Source organism: Oncorhynchus kisutch, linkage group LG26 (genome assembly GCF_002021735.2).
Source record: "Oncorhynchus kisutch isolate 150728-3 linkage group LG26, Okis_V2, whole genome shotgun sequence".
NCBI classification, from domain to species: domain Eukaryota; kingdom Metazoa; phylum Chordata; class Actinopteri; order Salmoniformes; family Salmonidae; genus Oncorhynchus; species Oncorhynchus kisutch.
Window position 1 is genome coordinate 7513077 of NC_034199.2, and position 21870 is coordinate 7534946.

The 21870-nt window shown below is 40.6% G+C and overlaps 1 protein-coding gene across 1 annotated transcript in view; it reads left to right on the forward strand.

Moving 5' to 3' along the window:
- Positions 1-1970: 1970 nt before the first annotated feature.
- LOC116357684 (nck-associated protein 5) overlaps positions 1971-21870 on the forward strand; it is a 78706-nt gene continuing 58806 nt past the window's right edge. Inside the window, exon 1 of the mRNA XM_031805445.1 lies at positions 1971-2080. Within this exon, the coding sequence (XP_031661305.1) occupies positions 2052-2080 (29 nt within the window). The 5' untranslated portion in view covers positions 1971-2051. The remainder of the gene's footprint in view (positions 2081-21870) is intronic.

Genomic DNA, 21870 nt, shown 5'->3' on the forward strand with positions numbered 1-21870 from the left:
AAGAAAATTAAACCTAGTATTTCTATCAGTGGAGGCTGCTGAGTGAATCACAAACAAATTAGGCGGATTCTTTAAAAACAAATATTAGATTAATTATGGTTACTAAGAGCGCATTCATCAGTGATTTGTCTTGAAACTTATCTGTTCTACAAGGTTATTTTCACAGGAAATAGTTTGGTTTGTACACTTTTAGGGGAAAAAAGGTGCTATCTAGAACTTAAAACGTTTTTTCGGCTGTCCATAGAACCCAAAATATTTTTTACCTGGAACCAAAAAGGGTTCTCTTATGGGGACAGCCGGAGAACCCTTTTTGGAAACTAGACATGTTTTTCCGATAAAACGTCCAAAGGAAGACTAATTTTTCTGGCAGATACAACTCTTATTTTAAGATATGGCCACATCTGCAATCCTCCGTAAAGGAATTTTTCCAAATGTCATGAGTTGGGATGTAGTCATTTTTTTATTTCACCTTTATTTAACCAGGTAGGCCAGTTGAGAACAAGTTCTCATTTACATCTGCGACCTGGCCAAGATAAAGCAAAGCAGTGCAACACAAACAACAACACAGAGTTACACATGGAATAAACAAACGTACAGTCAATAACACAATAGCCAGTCAACAATGCCAATTTATATAATGTTTACATACTCTACATTTAACATCTCATATGTATATATTGTACTCTATACCATCTACTGCATTCATATATTTTTATGTACATATTCTTATTTATTCCTTTACATTTAAGGTAGTTGTTGTGAAATTGTTAGGTTAGATTACTTGTTGGATATTACTGCACAAGCATTTCGCTACACTCGTATTACATCTGCTAACCATATGTATGTGACAAATAAAATTTGATTTGATTTGACAATAGAAAAGTCTATATACAGTGTGTGCAAATGAGGTAAGATTAGGGAGATAAGGCAATAAATAGGCCACAGTGGCGAAATAATTACAATGTAGCAATTAAACACGAGTGATAGATGTGCAGAAGATGAACGTGCAAGTAGAGATACTGGGGTGCAAAGGAGCAAAACAATTAAATAAAATAACAATATGGGGATGAGGTAGTTGGATTGGTTATTTACAGATGGGCTATGTACAGGTGCAATGATCTGTAAGCTGCTCTGACAGCTGATGCTTAAAGTTAGTAAGGGAGATATGAGTGATTTTTGAAATTTGTTCCAGTCAATTTGCAGCAGAGAACTGAAAGGAAAGGCGACCAATGGAGGAATTGGCTTTGGGGGTGACCAGTGAATATAACTGCTGGAGCGAGTGCTACAGGTGGGTGCTGCTATGGTGACCAGTGAGCTGAGATAAGGTGGAGCTTTACCGAGCAAAGACTTACAGATGACCTGGAGCCAGTGGGTTTGACAATGAATATGAAGCGAGGGCCAACCAACGAGAGCATGCAGGTCGCAGTGGTGGGTAGTATATGGGCTTTGGTGACAAAACGGATAGCACCGTGATAGACTGCATCCAATTTGCTGAGTAGAGTGTTGGAGGCTATTTTGTAAATGACATCGTTGAAGTCAAGGATCGGTAGGATAGTCACTTATGTTTGGCAGCATGAGTGAAGGATGCTTTGTTGCGAAATTCTAGATTCTAGATTTAATTTTGGATTGGAGATGCTTAATGTGAGTCTGGAAGGAGAGTTTACTGTCTAACCAGTCACCTAGGTATTTGTAGTTGTCCACATATTCTAAGTCAGAACCGTCCAGAGTAGTGATGCTAGACAGGCGGGCAGGTGCGGGCAGCGATCGGTTGAAGAGCATGCTTTTAGTTTTGCTTGTCATACCTTCAACCTGTAAACTATGGGTCTTTTACACATTTTTTGGAGTTCATCTACAGTATCAACAGTAGTTATTTTCTTATGTTGATGAAAAAAGTGAACATATGTAGCCTACTATATTTTTTAATTGTATTAAATTATTATGCTATTCATTCCTCTTACAGCCTGAGCGATCTGAAAGTCTAGCCGGAGAACAAACAACATCTGGCCGTGGGGAGAGAGGAGAGGGACGAGGCTCAGCAAGGATATTAGCAGATGGTGTCACTACAACAACACTTTGTCAGGTACTGTAACGCAACTTCATATCCACCCACTCCACCTTAGGGAGCCATGCAGCATATATGATTTCCCTTTCCTTATGTGTGAGGGAATTACGCCTGTAGATGATAGATGGTAAATGGCAACTCAAACCACACCTCACCAACCCCCAAAAACACCATGACAACCCACAACAAACTTACATCCATGACATTTACTGGTATGTTTGAGGAATTTCAGGTGGAAAAGATTGGAAGAATGGTACCGGAGGGGATGGCTGCCATATTACGGGCTCCTAACCAATTGTGTTATTTTATGTGTTTTTTTTCGCATTGTTTGTAACTTATTTTGTACATAATGTTGATGCTACCGCCTCTTATGAATGTAAAGAGCTTCTGGATATCAGAACAGCGATTACTCACCTAACTGGCCGAATTGATTTCTTTAATGAGTCTGACGCAAAGGATAAAGATTTCTTTTTTTTTAAGCTTGGCATTTAAGAAATAAATTGTGATGCATTTGTGACATGCAACAGGCTGGGAGGAGCACTCAGCATCTCAACAACACATCAACAACAGCATTTCAACAACATGTCTATACATTTCTTATTTAGGCTGTATAAAATTATCTGTAAAAAAATACGACTTACAATTAAGTAATTTTGAAATGAAAAATGCCTTATTAGGCTATACAGTCATTCTACATTGCCTTTGGTTTAAGGATCATGCGGTGAGCTATGCATGCCTAGTTTGTTAATTTAGCCTAGAAGACGCCTTTACAGTATATTCCTATGCCCCAATCACAGTCAACACAAATCTATTTTGTAACAACAATAGCATGGAATCAATCAATCAATCAAATGTATTTATAAAGCCCTTCTTACATCAGCTGATGTCAAAGTGCTGTACAGAAACCCAGCCTAAAACCCAAAACAGCAAGCAATGCAAGTGTAGAAGCACTGTGGCTAGGAAAAACTCCCTAGAAAGGCCAGAGCCTAGGAAGAAACCTAGAGAGGAACCAGGCTATGAGGGGTGGCCAGTCCTCTTCTGGCTGTGCTGGGTGGAGATTATAACAGAACATGGCCAAGATGTTCAAATGTTCATAGTTAACCAGCAGGGTCAAATAATAATAATCACAGTGGTTGTCGAGGGTGCAATAGGTCAGCACCTCAGGAGTAAATGTCAGTTGACTTTTCATAGCCAATCATTCAGAGGATCTCTACCGCTCCTGCTGTCTCCAGAGAGTTGAAAACAGCAGGTCTGGGATAGGTAGCATGTCCGGTGAACAGGTCAGGGTTCCAGAGCCACAGGCAGAACAGTTGAAACTGGAGCAGCAGCATAGCCAGGTGGACTGGGGACAGCAAGGAGTCATCAGGCCAGGTAGTCCTGAGGCATGGTCCTAGGGCTCAGGTCCTCTGAGAGAGAGAAAGAGAGAACGAGAGAAAGAAAGAGAGAAAGAGAGAGAGATAATTAGAGAGAGCATACTTAAATTCACACAGGACACCGGATAAGACCGGAGAAATTCTCCAGATATAACAGAATGGCCCTAGCCCCTCGACACATAAACTACTGCAGCATAAATACTGGAGGCTGAGACAGGAGGGGTCAGGAGACACTGTGGCCCCGTCCGACGATACCCCAGGACAGGCCCAAACAGGCAGGACATAACCCCACCCACTTTGCCGAAGCACAGCCCCCAATAAAATAGAATAAATTAGAAAATTATAGTTTTCCAAATGAAAAAAAGTTATAAATGCGTACAGGCCTGATGATGATATGCAACTGCAATGTTAAAAAACAAATGGCCTTTTCTCTAATTCATGTATGATACTTCAGTTGGTTCTGTTGTGCTCTATTTTTACAGTCAATACACAACTTTAGCACTGTTTCAAACTTAGACTATGTATAGAAATAAAAATATATATGGTGCTGCAGCATGCACCCATTTGTTGTCATGCTCTGTTGTGGTATTAAAAAAATATATTCTGCTTGTCTCCAGTCATGTAAAATGCATAAAATGCGTTTATAAAAAAATGTAGTTTCTCAGACCGCAAATAAGGTGATAGATTCATGAGGTGCTTTTATTATAATGGAGATCTTTTCACGTCTACCCTTGTCCGGGGTGGTCTGCGAATCCACAAACTTCTGATGCTTACAAAACAATGAACAGTTTCTGAAACTGCATAGGCCTATATAAGGCTCTGGTCTGTCCTAGGAGTGAGAGTAAATGGTAGGCATGTTCTCTGCTATCGACTTTATGTTTTAATTATTATTTTGGGTCTAGAGAAAGGTCACTTGTTTTTTTTCAAGGGTTCAGGGAGGGTCGGGTAAAATGATATTTTATTGAAGGGAGGGCCATCCATTTTGATTTCAGAGGTCCGATTTTCTCCTGGTATCAGTCAGTACAAATAACGGAAGCTACAACATATGCGAAAATGAAAAACAAAAATCTGAGTTTGCAAGTTTTTTGATAATTGACTTTAAAGGTAAAAAATAACCGAATTTGTATGATTATTTTGTTGTTGTTCACGTTTACATTTTAGCAGACAATCTTATCCAGAGGAGCAATTAGGGTTAAGTGTCTTGCTCAATGGCATATTGGCAGATTGTTAATTAGTTAGCTCAGGGAATCTAACCAGCAACAAATTGGTTACCGGCGCAATGCTCTTAAACCTCTAGGCTACTTGCCAACTAATTCAGTAGTTTGACAACCCTGTTTGTAAGCTTATAAATTATATCAAACTCAACCGTTTATCTTTTCCAGTGACGAAGACATGGATGTCCCACAGTATGTAGAATGGATCAACCTTTATCTTATAAATGTTTTGACATTCAGGTCCAAAAGGTAACTTTCTGCCCACTTCCATGAGCAAATATGTAGTTTAATTCAAATTTTAAAAAAGGGTGCGGACAATAAGTTATGGAAAAATCCCATGGCAAACTATACAGACTCCAGACAAGGTAACCCAAACCAAACACTGTCATAACCTATTCAACATATCACTTTTTTTTTTTTTTTACCTTTCTTTAACTTGGTAAGTCAGTTAAGAACAAGTTCTTATTTTCAATGACAGCCTAGGAGCAGTGGATTAACTGCCTTGTTCAGGTGCAGAACAACAGATTTTTACCTTGTCAGCTTGGGGATCCGATCTTGCAACCTTTCGGTTACAAATCCAACGCTCTAACCACTAGGCTACATGCCACCCCATCATGCTGATATTCCACCTCAATATCAAACTGTCTATCACCGCAATAAATCTATATGAAGACACCCGCTGGGCACACACTGGTTGAATCAACGTTGTTTCCAAGTAATTTCAATGAAATGATGTTGAATCAATGTGGACTAGACATTTTTCAATGAACAACAGCCAGGTGTGAACACTTTTCTCCAAAACGTAATATGAAGTGTTAACCATTTGCAAAAAGCCAGCACTGCATTTATTTTATGTCGTTCGCCTTCTCAGTGCATTAGAAAGGAAAATTTGACTGCTGTTGTTGCTGCATTCTGTCCTACCAACTATTAGACCAGTGACAAGCATGCATGCTCCAAGGGTCCGATCCCATCTATGTGTGCGAGGTGTGAGATTAGGCTCAAATGATTTTTGTCTGTAAATGAACTCACCCTGTTGAGCTCAAGATATTACACACATCACTCAGAAGCTTGCCACTGAGTAAAACCAAGCTAATTGGAAAAAATATTATTGTTATCACAAATTATTCTGTCATTGTAAGTAGTAGAGGAAAGTGGAACGATGTGTGGGCCTGCAATGGAAACTGACATTAATTGTATGACCTATCAGTGACAAGCATATCATCAGGTGGATGTGGAGAATTAGTACTTTAGATTATTTTAGATAGGCTAAATGGGTATTATACGCTCTATAGGGCCAAGTGACACATGATTTTATCTGGCTTTGAATGGACAACTTCAACATAAGGGGGTAACATAATTATATTGTAAATTGTATTTCTTCACACAATAGTGTTTATTGAGTAATTCTTCCCAAATTGCATAACATTTCTCAGATGGTGTATGATACACAGTAGAGCTTGCCGGTTTGTGCAATGTTGTTGATTTCAAAGCATGGAAAATGTAATATTTTATAAAGCACATCCAATCAACACATTCACATTCACTATTTTCATGACACTTGCTCCTCTGAACATGAACATCATATGGTGTGTGTGAGAGAGATGTTTATGCTCCTTTTTAAATGATTTAATTTGGATTCATTGTTATGATTGTAGAGTACTAACGATTCAAGTATTTTAAATGAGCCTAAGCGAGAGGTGCGAGTAGTATGCACCAGATCTCCAGTGCTCTCACCCACAGCTCGGTTCAACCTGTGCCTGCACTCTGGATGGTTCGGGCTAAAGTGGTCAATTGTCTTCAATAACTTACTTTAACAAATGAAGAAGAAGTTCACTTTTATCTCAAATTACATAATAATTCACAAGGTACTGTGGGCATTGAGCCTAAGGTAGTAGATATAGAATTATGTTATTATAGCCTGAAAAAAAGGGTCTGCTTTTTGTTAGAGTTCCTTAGTTGGGTCCTAACTCCTCTGGTTTGAGGACAGACAGAGATAGCTGTAGCGGTAATGCTATTTTTTAGTTATTTAAAAATCGGACATTTTACAACTATGAACAGGAATAAACCCAGTTTAACAGGCACACAAAGGATTGCTCCCCCACAAAAGTAAATGAGGTGTTGGCCTACAGAAAGTTTGTTTGGTCTAATCAAGGCGGATCCAAACAACTAAACTGCAAACAACTTTACAGACCTAAACTGCAAACGCACTTTTGCAAAATTAACTAACACTATCACAATTTAAATTACAGTACATGTTACGAAATCAGCTAACTTTGTCAAAATATAATATTTAATCATCAAATTAGAAGGTAATCTCACCACTCATTAGATAATGGCTAAAACAAATTATAACTATAATAACAATAACTATAACCATCAATAGGAAAAAAATTTCTGTGGAAAAGAGTACATGGAATAAGATGGTAATGAAACATTTAATAGAAGTGAGACGATTCTTAATCCCTGAATAAAGATCCAATATTTCCCAAATAGTTTCCTTCAGTGTTCAAGTAATCGAGAAAACTAAGTGCTTTACATAACCATTAGACTTTTCCAATTTAATGAGGGGAATCCGTGTCTGTTGTGTGGGTGGCACAGCACCCACCATCGACCATGTACCATTTAAGGTGAAGATTTCACGTTCTGACCTTAGTTACTTTGTTATGTATTTGTGTTAGGTTGGTCAGGGCGTGAGTTGGGGTGGGCAGTCTATGTTCCTTTTTCTAGGTTGTTATATTTCTATGTGTTTGGCAGGTGTCGTTCGTTGTCTCTGATTGAGAATCATACTTAGGTAGGCTGTTTTCCCCATTTTGGTTGTGGGTGTTTAATTTCTGTTTATAGTGTCTGTTCACCTGGCAGAACTGTTTTGTTTTCTCTTAATTATTATTTTGTGTAGTGTTCAGTTTGTTCAATTAAAACATGATGAACACTTACCACGCTGAATTTTGGTCCTCCTCTCCTTCCACCAACAAGAAGCGTTACAGAAACACCCACCAACCAAGGAGCAAGCAGCGTGGTATCGAGCAGCGTTCTCTGGACTCATGGACTTGGGAGGAGATTTTGGACGGCAAGGGACCCTGGGCACAGGCTGGGGAATATCGTCGCCCCAAGGAAGAACTGGAGGCAGCGAAAGCTGAGCGGCAGCGATATGAGGAGGCACGAGAGGCAGCCCCCCAAAAATGTTGGGGGGGCACACAGAGAGTGTGGCAGAGTCAGGTTGGAGACCTGAGCCCACTCCTCGTGCTTACCGAAAGCAGCGTTGTACTGGTCAGGCACCGTGTTATGTGGTTAAGCGCACGGTGTCGCCAGTACGCGCTCATAGCCCAGTGCGCTATAGGCCAGCCCTCCGCAAGTGCCATGCGAGAGTGGGCATCCAGCCAGGGCGTGTTGTGCCGGCTCAGCGTGTCTGGTCTCCTGTACGCCGTTTCTGCCCAGGGTATCCTGCGCCGGCTCTGCGTGCTGTGTCTCCGGGGCGCTAGGAGGGGGCAGTGTGTCCTATGACTGCGCTCCGCCCGTGCCGGGGCGAATGTGGGCATTGAGCCTAAGGGAGAGGTGCGAGTAGTATGCACCAGATCTCCAGTGCTCACCCACAGCTCGGTTCAACCTGTGCCTGCACTCTGGATGGTTCGGGCTAAAGTGGTCATCCAGCCTAGAGGAGTGGTGCAAAGGCTGCTCACCAGAGCTCCAGTGCTCCCCCACAGCCCTGTACATCCGGTACCTCCTCCACACACTAGGCCTCCTGTAGGTCTCCCAAGACCAAGAGTCTCTCCGTCTCCTCCCTCCAGGTTCTCTCTCCAGGCCAGAGCCGCCCATCTGACCTGAGCTGCCAGAGCCGCCCGTCTCTCCTGAGCTGCCAGAGCCGCCCGTCTGTCCTGAGCTGCCAGAGCCGCCCGTCTGTCCTGAGCTGCCAGAGCCGCCCGTCTGTCCTGCGCTGCCAGAGCCGCCCGTCTGTCCTGAGCTGCCAGTGCCGCCCGCCTGTCCTGAGCTGCCAGAGCCGCCCGTCTGTCCTGCGCTGCCAGAGCCCCTGTCAGTCAGGAGCTGCCAGAGCTGCCCGTCAGTCAGGAGCTGCCGGAGCCGCCTGTTACTCCGGCACTGCCGGAGTCGCCCTTCACAACGGCGCTGCCGGAGTCTCCCATCTATTCGGGGCCCGCTGCAAGGGTCCCCAGTCCGAGGTCGGCAGCGAGGGTCGCCGCTCCAAAAGGCACCACTTAAGCGGGCAAAGACTATGGTGGAGTGGGGTCCACGTCCCGCGCCAGAGCCGCCACCGTGGACAGACGCCCACCCAGACCCTCCCCTATAGGTTCAGGTTTTGCGGCTGGGGTCCGCACCTTTGGGGGGGTTCTGACCTTAGTTTCTTTGTTATGTCTTTGTGTTAGGTTGGTCAGGGCGTTAGTTGGGGTGGGTAGTCTATGTTCCTTTTTCTAGGTTGTTATATTTCTATGTGTTTGGCCTGGGAATGGTTCACAATCAGAGGCAGGTGTCGTTCATTGTCTCTGATTGAGAATCATACTCAGGTAGCCTGTTTTCCCCATTTTGGTTGTGGGTGTTTAATTTCTGTTTAGTGTCTGTTCACCTGGGAGAACTGTTTCGTTTTCTCCTCATTATTATTTTGTGTAGTGTTCAGTTTGTTCAATTAAAACACAACAAACACTTACCACGCTGCATTTTGGTCCTCCTCTCCTTCCACCAACGAGAAGCGTTACAGAAGAACTTAAACTTCTGTGATTTAATCTTTTCCATGCATTTTTTAAGGTGGATTTTCCTCATGAGCTACTGCCCATGTGTGTAAGTGATCTTATGACTTCACAATAGACGCATTATGTGAAAGCCAGGGCAGACAGAGCTCACCAAAAGGCCAACAATGAAAACACAGTTAAAGCACTGTGTGACCAGGCTGTGTTTTTGAATCTTGGTCAAGATAAGGCACGAGGTCGACCTGCGTGACCCCTATTCATGAAGAAACAAGCACCTGATTGTTTTCCTGTCTCTAAGGTGATTTGTAGCTGTCATGGTTTGATGCTGTCACATATAACAGTAATGGAGTAAAACATTTTAATAATAATTGAACAGGGTGCTGTACTAGGACCGTGCAAGCCAGGTATGTTACTACCTGCCTCCTATCCTATATGTGTGACAGTAGGCCAGCTATATGTCTGTGTGAATTTGTTTGTGCTTTTACATGTGTACATTGTCTCTCTGGCAGTCCCCCAATTCCTTTGCCTTCCGTCTGCCTGCCTGTCTGAACTGTCCATCTGCCTGGAAAGATGACAGTTTCATGTACTCAATGAAAACAAAGCAATTGTTGTAATGATAACTGTGATTAGGTGGTATCTTAGCAACATTTCTATAGTGTGTCATGCATGCTTGTTAAAAGCAGTGAGCAGTTCTGATATTTTTTAACTGTAAGAAATGTAAGTCCTGTATGAGGAAAATAATAACATAGTTAGGGTAAGAGGCCGACGACCCATTTTTTCGAAATGCCCACTCATACACACAAAATACAAACTGACTCCCAGATACAATATCGATCTGAGGAATCTGTGCACCATGTTTGTAGCGTTATTTAGAGGGAACAACAACGTCCCTGAAATTGGATTGGAAAAACAGCATGGGGTGAGTGGTTGAACATGTGTGAGAAGAAGAGTCTAAAGCAAGGTTTTATTTATGTTAAAGATAAAGAATAGTTTGGTTTAAGAATATGCCATTTTATATGAATTGCAATGTATGAAGTGAGACAGAGCTGAAATGTAATGAGATGGCGATATAATGAATGAGACATTGCTTTGATGTTCTGAGGATCATACTATATGTGTTTGAATAACGGGGCTGAGATGTAGTGAGACAAAGCTGTGATAAATGCAGCATTAGAAGAAAGGACAATTATTGAAATAATACATCTTCAAATATAAGAAACCGGAACACAGAAGTAGTAAAAAGTCCAAAGTTGGTTTGGCACGGTAGGGATAAAAACTCAGCAAACAGAGGACATAGAAGGCACGGTTTGTGGGGGAAGTATGGTTGTGGTGTAATTTTGTGCAGATATGGGATATACATTTTAAAATAAATTACAAATATAGTCTATTTATTGTCCTATCACGATGGAACCGTCCCCAACCCAATACCCTAAACACAGAACCTTAGTGACCCACACACTAAGGAGAAGTCCTTCACTGTTTTATAGGCCTACTGAAAGTATCCTATAGACAACCAAGACAACAAGATAAATTGCGTTCAGAGACCCACTAAAGCAGCACTGTCCCCTCAAGAGTTTGAGGTTGCCTCATCAAAGCCCGAGGGTGGATGAGCATAATTTTCAAGGAATTTCTTAAAGCTGCTTAATGAGAACCTTGACAACATTTTACTTACAGTGCCTTGCGAAAGTATTCGCCCCCCTTGAACTTTGTGACCTTTTGCCACATTTCAGGCTTCAAACATAAAGATATAAAACTGTATTTTTTGGTGAAGAATCAACAACAAGTGGGACACAATCATGAAGTGGAACGACATTTATTGGATATTTCAAACTTTTTTAACAAATCAAAAACTGAAAAATTGGGCGTGCAAAATTATTCAGCCCCTTTACTTTCAGTGCAGCAAACTCTCTCCAGAAGTTCAGTGAGGATCTCTGAATGATCCAATGTTGACCTAAATGACTAATTATGATAAATACAATCCACCTGTGTGTAAAATCAAGTCTCCGTATAAATGCACCTGCACTGTGATAGTCTCAGAGGTCCGTTAAAAGCGCAGAGAGCATAATGAAGAACAAGGAACACACCAGGCAGGTCCGAGATACTGTTGTGAAGAAGTTTAAAGCCGGATTTGGATACAAAAAGATTTCCCAAGCTTTAAACATCCCAAGGAGCACTGTGCAAGTGATAATATTGAAATGGAAGGAATATCAGACCACTGCAAATCTACCAAGGCCTGGCCGTCCCTCTAAACTTTCAGCTCATACAAGGAGAAGACTGATCAGAGATGCAGCCGAGAGGCCCATGATCACTCTGGATGAACTGCAGAGATCTACAGCTGAGGTGGGAGACTCTGTCCATAGGACAACAATCAGTCGTATATTGCACAAATCTGGCCTTTATGGAAGAGTGGCAAGAAGAAAGCCATTTCTTAAAGATATCCATAAAAAGTGTCGTTTAAAGTTTGCCACAAGCCACCTGGAGACACACCAAACATGTGGAAGAAGGTGCTCTGGTCAGATGAAACCAAAATTGAACTTTTTGGCAACAATGCAAAACGTTATGTTTGGCGTAAAAGCGACACAGCTCATCACCCTGAACACACCATCCCCACTGTCAAACATGGTGGTGGCAGCATCATGGTTTGGGCCTGCTTTTCTTCAGCAGGGACAGGGAAGATGGTTAAAATTGATGGGAAGATGGATGGAGCCAAATACAGGACCATTCTGGAAGAAAACCTGATGGAGTCTGAGAAAGACCTGAGACTGGGACAGAGATTTGTCTTCCAACAAGACAATGATCCAAAACATAAAGCAAAATCTACAATGGAATGGTTCAAAAATAAACATATCCAGGTGTTAGAATGGCCAAGTCAAAGTCCAGACCTGAATCCAATCGAGAATCTGTGGAAAGAACTGAAAACTGCTGTTCACAAATGCTCTCCATCCAACCTCACTGAGCTCGAGCTGTTTTGCAAAGAGGAATGGGTAAAAATGTCAGTCTCTCAATGTGCAAAACTGATAGAGATACCCCAAGCGACTTACAGCTGTAATCGCAGCAAAAGGTGGCGCTACAAAGTATTAACTTAAGGGGGCTGAATAATTTTGCACGCCAATTTTCCAGTTTTTGATTTATTAAAAAAGTTTGAAATATCCAATAAATGTCATTCCACTTCATGATTGTGTCCCACTTGTTGTTGATTCTTCACAAAAAAATACAGTATTATATCTTTATGTTTGAAGCCTGAAATGTGGCAAAAGGTTGCAAAGTTCAAGGGGGCCGAATACTTTCGCAAGGCAATGTAGGTGGTGGGAATTCCAGTGGAGACCTCAACCCAGGTAGTGGCAGTGCTGGCAACACTAGCTGCAGTAACCCATGGGGAGAGGGTCAAACTCGGACAATCAGAGAGGGAGCAAATTATTGTGGCCCGGTCGGCACAAAATAATCAAAAGTTTTGACTGCCCAGAGATGCTTGGGAAAATGGTCACAACGGGGGACCAGCTTGTGTGTGTTTCAGGGGAAAGGGGTGTATCTGTGCTCCTTCAGCTAGGACTTGACATTGGTTACCTTGTTATGGCTGCAATCCCCCTATCGGGATAAATGTCATCAACAACCGCTGAATAGCATAGTGCTACATTCAATAAATATTACTACAAATATTTATATTCATGAAATCACAAGTGCAATATAGGAAAACACAGTTTAGCCTTTTGTTAATCCACCTGTTCTGTCAGATTTTGAAATTATGCTTTACAGCGAAAGCGTTTGTGTAAGTTTATCGATCGCACAACAAAACATTAGGTACACTTAGCATCAGGAAGCTTAGTCATGAAAATCAGAAAAGCAATCAAATTAATTGTTTACCTTTGATGATCTTCGGATGTTTTCACATCACGAGACTCCCAGTTACACAACAAAAGTTCATTTTGTTCCATAAAGATTATTTTATATCCAAAATACCTCCGTTTGTTTGTCGCGTTATATTCAGAAATCCACAGGAAAGAGCGGTCACGACAACGCAGACGAAAATTCCAAATAGTTTCCATAATGTCCACCGAAACATGTCAAACGTTTTTTTATAATCAATCATCAGGTTGTTTTTAAAATATATAATCGATAATATATCAGCCGCAAATGTCTTTCACAGTAGGAGAGGGAAAAGCAATGGCTGCCCAAACTCTGTTGCGTGAGCAAAACTCATGTGACCACTTGAAGCGATTTTATCGTTCTGGCTCATTTTTCAAAATAAAAGCCTGAAACTATGTCTGAAGGCTGTTGACACCTTGAGGAAGCGATAGGAAAAGGAATCTGGTTCATATCCCTTTAAATCCAGCAAAGGGAGGCTATGGAACATGGAGTTTTCAAAATAGAGGCCACTTCTGGTTGATTTTCCTCAGGGTTTCGCCTGCCTTATCAGTTCTGTTATACTCACAGACAATATTTTGACATTTTTGGAAACATTAGAGTGTTTTCTATCCAATACTACTAATAATATGCATATATTAGCAACTGAGACTGAGGAGCTGTCCGTTTACAATGGGCACCTTTTCATCCAAGCTACTCAATACTGCCCTTGCAGCCATATGAAGTTAAGCAAATCTCCCCATTCTTGCTCAATTTTGCATGCCTTCTCAAACAGCTATAACTGTATATGCATTTGCGCATCAATTATTCTCTTGAGTTTGGCTCAGGGATGGAACAACTGTTGAACATCTGAGCTTGTGGTTGTTTGAGGGGGAACGGTGGGGAGAGTGTGTGTATGTATCCCACATCTGTTGCTAAGGGGTAATGATGTTAGGGAAAGTATAGGATGAATTACAATAACTGTTTCACAAAATATTAATTGCTTGCCAAACAATGTTATTTTTGTAATGCTGGTCCTAATTATAGGTAACAATCCTTTGTATGAAGTGCCTACATTATTACGCATATTATTAGTTAGTTGTGGATATGTTTTATTATTATTATTATTATTATTTTACCTTTATTTAACTAGGCAAGTCAGTTAAGAACAAAATCTTATTTTCAATGATGGCCTAGAAACAGTGGGTTAACTGCCTTGTTCAGGGGCAGAATGACATTTTTACCTTGTGTTGATACGGGACTAAATGCGCTAGGACCATCCAATAATTGGCATATACATTACTCTGACAGAATTACCAAGTGGACGAGGATGTTGGAAATTGAATCAAAGCCTATTGGATGACAACTTGTTATTGACCAGGACAGACGCATTTATAACTGACCTTTTCCAACATGACATAGGTAGAGCAGATCACCTTATTCTATGGGAGCTTTTATATGTGCCTTTAGAGGCCAATGCAATACTCATCTTTAAAACCAAAGCAATTTAGGTCAAAAGAGTTCATATTAACAAAGGAAATAGAGAGACTAACAGTACAGATAGCAATAAAAACTGTACCATGGAGGCAGTGAATAACTAACTTATTCAAGAAAGATCAAGTGTAATATACTATTAAAAAATAAAGTGAACTGGATGGAATTTTGGAAAAAAATGCACCAAATTATTTTTAATCTTCAACATAGAAATGCTATCAAAATAATTTACTATAACCTGTTACAAATGGAGTCACCCATGATTCACCAACCATATTTTGAAAGAGGAAGCAAAGTACTTTAAATTTAGGTTTTCATTACAGTTTACTCCATCTCCACGAACCAAAGTTAATTGTAAAGATTTGTTTTCTATTCATCATGTAAAATGAACAGCTGTACAGAAAGACTCATGTGAACGCCAAATTACAGGTGAGGAACTTGATACAATTAAAACCTTTAAGGCTGGGGAAAACTCCAGGGCTGGATGGCATACCAGTGGAGGTATACCAAACCTTTTTTTCATGTACTCAGAGGACCATTATTAAGTTTTAACCACTCCTATAAAAATGGTAGATTATCCAATACTCAACAAGAAAGTCTGATATTCCCCCCCCCCAAAAAAAATTGGAGGCTCCTTACACTTAGTGCATAGAATTATAAAGCTACTGTACGAGATTTTTCATCCTAATCAGAACTCTTTTTTACATAGATGATACATTGGAGGGAATATAAGACAAGTAGTGGAAACACTAGAACACTATGAAAAATCTGTGAAACCAGGCTTAGTAGACAAAGCTGTTGTTGAAAAGGCTTTTGATGAAGTATGACTGGACATTAAATATAAATGCCTGGAATATTTCCATTTTGGAGAATCTATTATACAATGGGTTAAAGTTATGTATAGTAACCCCCCACTCCGGCAGGTATATTTCACTGGTCATCCCCAAAGCCATATTTACTATGGCCATCGAAATGTTAGCTATTAAAATCAGAACAATAATATCAAGGAGCTAGAAATCCAGGGCTTAAAAACAAAGGTGTCATTGTATGCTGATGATAGATGTTTTCTTTTAAATCCACAATTGGATCCCTCCAAAGCCTCGTAGAGGATCTAGATAATTGTTCTAAACTCTCTGAATTACAACCAAATGGTGTTTACTATACTGTACTGTATTACATGTTGGATCATTACCATGTAGTTTACCAATAAAATGGTCTGATGGTGAAGTGGACAAACTTGGTATTCATATCCCAAAAGAAAAAAATGGTCTCACTACAATACATTTTAATAGAAAGGTAGCAGAAATAGATCTTGCTACCAAGGAAAGGAAAATACCTGACTATTTGTGGAAAAATCACCCTAATTTAACTCTTTAGTCATATCCCAGTTTATCCATTTGCTTATGGCCCTGCCAACACCTAATTACTTGTTAAAAAAATTATACTGAACAAAAATATAAATTCAACATGCAACAATTTCAAGGATTTTACTGAGTTACTCTTCATATAAGGAAATAAGTCAATTGAAATAAATTCATTAGGCCCTAATCTATGGATTTTACATGACTGGGCAGGGGCACAGCCATTTTTTCACCTTTATTTAACCAGGTAGGCTAGTTGAGAACAAGTTCTCATTTGCAACTGCGACCTGGCCAAGATAAAGCATAGCAGTGTGAACAGACAACAACACAGAGTTACACATGGAGTAAACAATAAACAAGTCAATAACACAGTAGAAAAAAAAGAAAGAGTCTATATACATTGTGTGCAAAAGGCATGAGGAGGTAGGCAAATAATTACAATTTAAACACTGGAGTGATAAATTATCAGATGGTCATGTGCAGGTAGAGATACATACTGGTGTGCAAAAAAAGCAGAAAAGTAAATAAATAAAAACAGTATGGGGATGAGGTAGGTAAATTGGGTGGGCTATTTACCGATGGACTATGTACAGCTGCAGCGATCGGTTAGCTGCTCAGATGCTCAGATAGCAGATGTTTAAAGTTGGTGAGGGAGATAAAAGTCTCCAACTTCAGCGATTTTTGCAATTCGTTCCAGTCACAGGCAGCAGAGAACTGGAAGGAAAGGCGGCCAAGTGAGGTGTTGGCTTTGGGGATGATCAGTGAGATACACCTGCTGGAGCGCGTGCTACGGGTGGGTGTTGCCATCGTGACCAGTAAACTGAGATAAGGTGGAGCTTTACCTAGCATGGACTTGTAGATGACCTGGAGCCAGTGGGTCTGGCGACGAATATGTAGCGAGGATAGGGTCGATGAAGAGCCATGAGTGGACCTGGGAGGGCATAGGCCCACCCACTGGGGAGCCAGGCCCACCCACTGGGGAGCCAGGCCCAGCCAATCAGAATGAGTTTATTACAGACAGAAATACTAATCAGTTTAATCAGCTGTTCGCGCAACTGGTCTCAGATGATCCTGCAGCTGAATAAGACAGATGTGGAGGTCCTGGGGTGGAGGGGTTACACATGTAAAATATACTGTGTCTGTAAAATGTATACAGTAGATACATCTTTGTACTTTTTCTGGTACTGGTCCCCTGTGGGAATCGAACCCACAACCCTGGCGTTGCAAGTGCTATGCTGTACCAACTGTGTCACTGAGCCAAAACTGCACATTTTAGAGTGGCCTTGTGTTGTCCCCAGCTCAAGGTGCACCTGTGTAATTACCACACTGTTTAATGATATGCCACAACTGTCAGGTGGATGGATTATCTTGGAAAAGGAGAAATGCTCACTAACAGGGATGTAAACAAATTTGTGCACACAGAGATAAATAAGCTTTTTGTGCATATGGAAAATATCTGTGATATTTTATTTCAGCTCATGAAACATTGGACCAATACTTTGTTTACTACATGTTGCGTTTATATTTTTGTTCAGTGTATATGAGCAAAACATATTCTATTTTATTTGGAATGGTAAACCAGACAAAATTAAACTGGCCTATTTATATAATGAATATGAATTCGGAGGGCAGAAATGATTTAATATTAAAGCATTAGTGAAGACATCACAACTCACTAAAGGCTTCAGTCATACAAAAGTTATACTTAAATCCGAACTGGTTCTCTAGCAAATAAGTAAGAATGGCTCACCCCATGCTCAATAATGACCCTTTCCCTTATTCAGATTGCTGAAACCATTTATTTTGGTTATTTGAAAATGATTTAATCTCCAAAATATAGCCATTTTTAAAACAAGCCATAGAAAACTGGTTGCAATTTCAGTTTAATCCACCAGTAAAGATAGAACAAATATTACAATAAATATTATGGTTAAACTCAAATATACTAATTGATCAAATAAACTTTTATTTTTGGAAAACTGTTTTAAAAACGATATAATCTTTGTAAATTAAATCCTAAACAGGACGGGTGGAGTTGTCACACATGAAGTGAACAAAATATATGGACATGTCTACTCTGTCCAAAATTACAACCAACTAATTACAGCATTACTGCAAAAATGGAAGAGGCAAGTGGAAGGGGGGGAAAGTAAGGAACTTGTCTGTCTTCCCTGTGTTAAAGACTGAAATGGTTAAAGAAAATTGTGAGATAAAAAAAGTATAGCAGTTTCATTTAAGGACAAAAAAATACAGATTTGCAATACAGATTGCTAAATAGTTGGGAAGAGATTTTCAACGTACCGATTCCATGGCGCATGATTTATGAACTGATACACAAAACAACGCTGGATTCAAGTCTTAGTTTTTCAATTTAAATTATACAAAATTCTTGCAACAAATAGAATGTTTTATATATTGGGGATACAACCATCCCAGCTCTGCAGAATTTGCTATGAAGAGACCCGAATCATTAGATAATTTATTTTGGTACTGTTTTTGGTCTCAGGTTCAGGAATGGCTGAAGAATTGCAACATTTACCTGGAGTTAACTCTACAAAGAACACTGCTGGGTGATCTGAAAAGTCATAGTCAATCGATAAACATTTTTTGCTAAGAGTATTATTATATTATTTATCTTTAATGTAAAAACCTACAGAAACTATGAGAATAGAAAGGTTCAGAAGTTCTGAAACATCAAAGCTCAGTTGAAAAATATATGGCAAATTGAAATCAAAACTGGATGGTCTTCAGAGAGATAGCTGAAGGACAGGACTAAAAACAAAAAAAGATAACTCATGTAAAATATACTGTGTCTGTAAAATGTATACAGTATGTACTGTATAAGCTGGAAGGAGACGCATAAGTGTTGTTGTCCAATAGTTTACCCCTTTAGGGGAGGTGTGATAGGGTTCAGGACAAATAAAGGAAAATATATTGCCAGTCAAAAGTTTGGACACACCTACTCATTCAAGGGTTTTACTTTTTTCTACATTGTACAATATTAGTGAAGACATCAAAACTATGAAATAACACATATGGAATCATGCAGTAAACAAAAACGTTTTTGTATTTTATATTTGAGATTCTTCGAAGTAGCCACCCTTTAACTTGATGACAGCTTTGCACACTCTTGGCATTCGCTCAACCACCTTCACCTGGAATGCTTTTCCCACAGTCTTGAAGGAGTTTCCATGTATGCTGAGCACTTATTTTCCTTCACTGCGGTCCAACTCATCCCAAACCATTTCAATTGGGTTGAGGTCAGGTGATTGTAGAGGCCAGGCCATCTGATGCAGCACTCCATCGCTGTCCTTCTTGGTCAAATAGCCCTTACACAGCCTAGAGGTGTGTTGGGTCATTGTCTTGTTGAAAAATAAATGATAGTCCCACTAAGCACAAACCAGATGGGATGTTGTATCGCAGCAAAATACTGTGGTTACCATGCTGGTTAAGTGTGCCTTGGATTCTAAATAAATCAGACAATGTCATCAGCAAAGCACCCCCACACCATAACACCTCCTTCTCCATACTTCATGGTGGGAACCACACATGCAGATATCGTCCGTTCACCTTTTTGTATTATTTTTTATTTCACCTATATTTAACCAGGTAGGCAAGTTGAGAACAAGTTCTCATTTACAATTGCGACCTGGCCAAGATAAAGCAAAGCAGTTCGACACATACAACGACACAGAGTTACACATGGAGTAAAACAAACATACAGTCAATAATACAGTATAAACAAGTCTATATACGATGTGAGCAAATGAGGTGAGATAAGGGAGGTAAAGGCAAAAAAAAGGCCATGGTGGCAAAGTAAATACAATATAGCAAGTAAAACACTGGAATGGTAGATTTGCAATGGAAGAATGTGCAAAGTAGAAATAAAAATAATGGGGTGAAAAGGAGCAAAATAAATAAATTAAATACAATAGGGAAAGAGGTAGTTGTTTGGGCTAAATTATGGTGGGCTATGTACAGGTGCAGTAATCTGTGAGCTGCTCTGACAGTTGGTGCATAAAGCTAGTGAGGGAGATAAGTGTTTCCAGTTTCAGAGATTTTTGTAGTTCATTCCAGTCATTGGCAGCAGAGAACTGGAAGGAGAGGCGGCCAGAGAAAAAATTGGTTTTGGGGGTGACTAGAGAGATATACCTGCTGGAGCGTGTGCTACAGGTGGGAGATGCTATGGTGACCAGTGAGCTGAGATAAGGGGGGACTTTACCTAGCAGGGTCTTGTAGATGACATGGAGCCAGTGGGTTTTGCGATGAGTATGAAGCAAGGGCCAGTCAACAGGTGTTACGGTTTTCTTCCGTCGAAGGAGAGTCGGACCAAAATGCAGCGTGGTAATTTTCATACATGTTGGGACAATACAACAAACGGAACGTGAAAACCTATACAGCCTATCTGGTGACAACAAACACAGAGAGAGGAACAATCACCCACGAAACACTCAAAGAATATGGCTGCCTAAATATGGTTCCCAATCAGAGACAACGATAATCACCTGCCTCTGAACCGCCTCAGGCAACCATAGACTTTTCTAGACAACCCTACTAAGCCACAATCCCAATACCTACTAAAACCCCAATACAAAAACACACCACAAAATAAACCCATGTCACACCCTGGCCTGACCAAATAAATAAAGAAAACACAAAATACTAAGACCAGGGCGTGACAACAGGTCGCAATGGTGGGTAGTATATGGGGCTTTGGTGACTAAACGGATTGCACTGTGATAGACTGCATCCAATTTGTTGAATAGGGTATTGGAGGCTATTTTGTAAATGACATCGCCAAAGTCGAGGATTGGTAGGATGGTCAGTTTTACAAGGGTATGTTTGGCAGCATGAGTGAAGGATGCTTGGTTGCGAAATAGGAAGCCAATTCTAGATTTAACTTTGGATTGGAGATGTTTGATATGGGTCTGGAAGGAGAGTTTACAGTCTAACCAGACACCTAAGTATTTGTAGTTGTCCACGTATTCTAAGTCAGAGCCATCCAGAGTAGTGATGTTGGACAGGCGGGCAGGTGCAGGTAGCGATCGGTTGAAGAGCATGCATTTAGTTTTACTTGTATTTAAGAGCAATTGGAGGCCACGGAAGGAGAGTTGTATGGCATTGAAGCTTGTCTGGAGGGTAGTTAACACAGTGTCCAAAGAAGGGCCAGAAGTATACAGAATGGTGTCGTCTGCGTAGAGGTGGATCAGAGACTCACCAGCAGCAAGAGCGACCTCATTGATGTATACAGAGAAGAGAGTCGGTCCAAGAATTGAACCCTGTGGCACCCCCATAGAGACTGCCAGAGGTCCGGACAGCAGACCCTCCGATTTGACACACTGAACTCTATCAGAGAAGTAGTTGGTAGTTGGCTGTCGAGTCTGCCGATGAGGATGTGGTGATTGACAGAGTCGAAAGCCTTGGCCAGATCAATGAATACCTTCTCTGCATCTCACAAAGACACGGCGGTTGGTACCAAAAATCTCAAATTTGAACTCATCAGACGAAAGGTCAGATTTCCACCGGTCTAATGCCCATTGCTCGTATTTCTTGGTGCAAGCAAGTTTATTTTTCTTATTGGTGTCCTTCAGTAGTGGCTTCTTTGCAGCAATTCGACCATGAAGGTCTGATTTACGCCGTCTCTGAACAGTTGATGTTGAGATGTGTATGTTAATTGATCTCTGTGAAGCATTTATTTGGGCTGCAATTTCTGAGGCTGGTAACTCTAATGAACTTAAACTCTGGGTCTTCCTTTCCTGTGGCGGTTCTCATGAGAGCCAGTTTCATCATAGCGCTTGATGGTTTTTGCAACTACACTTGAAGAAACTTTCA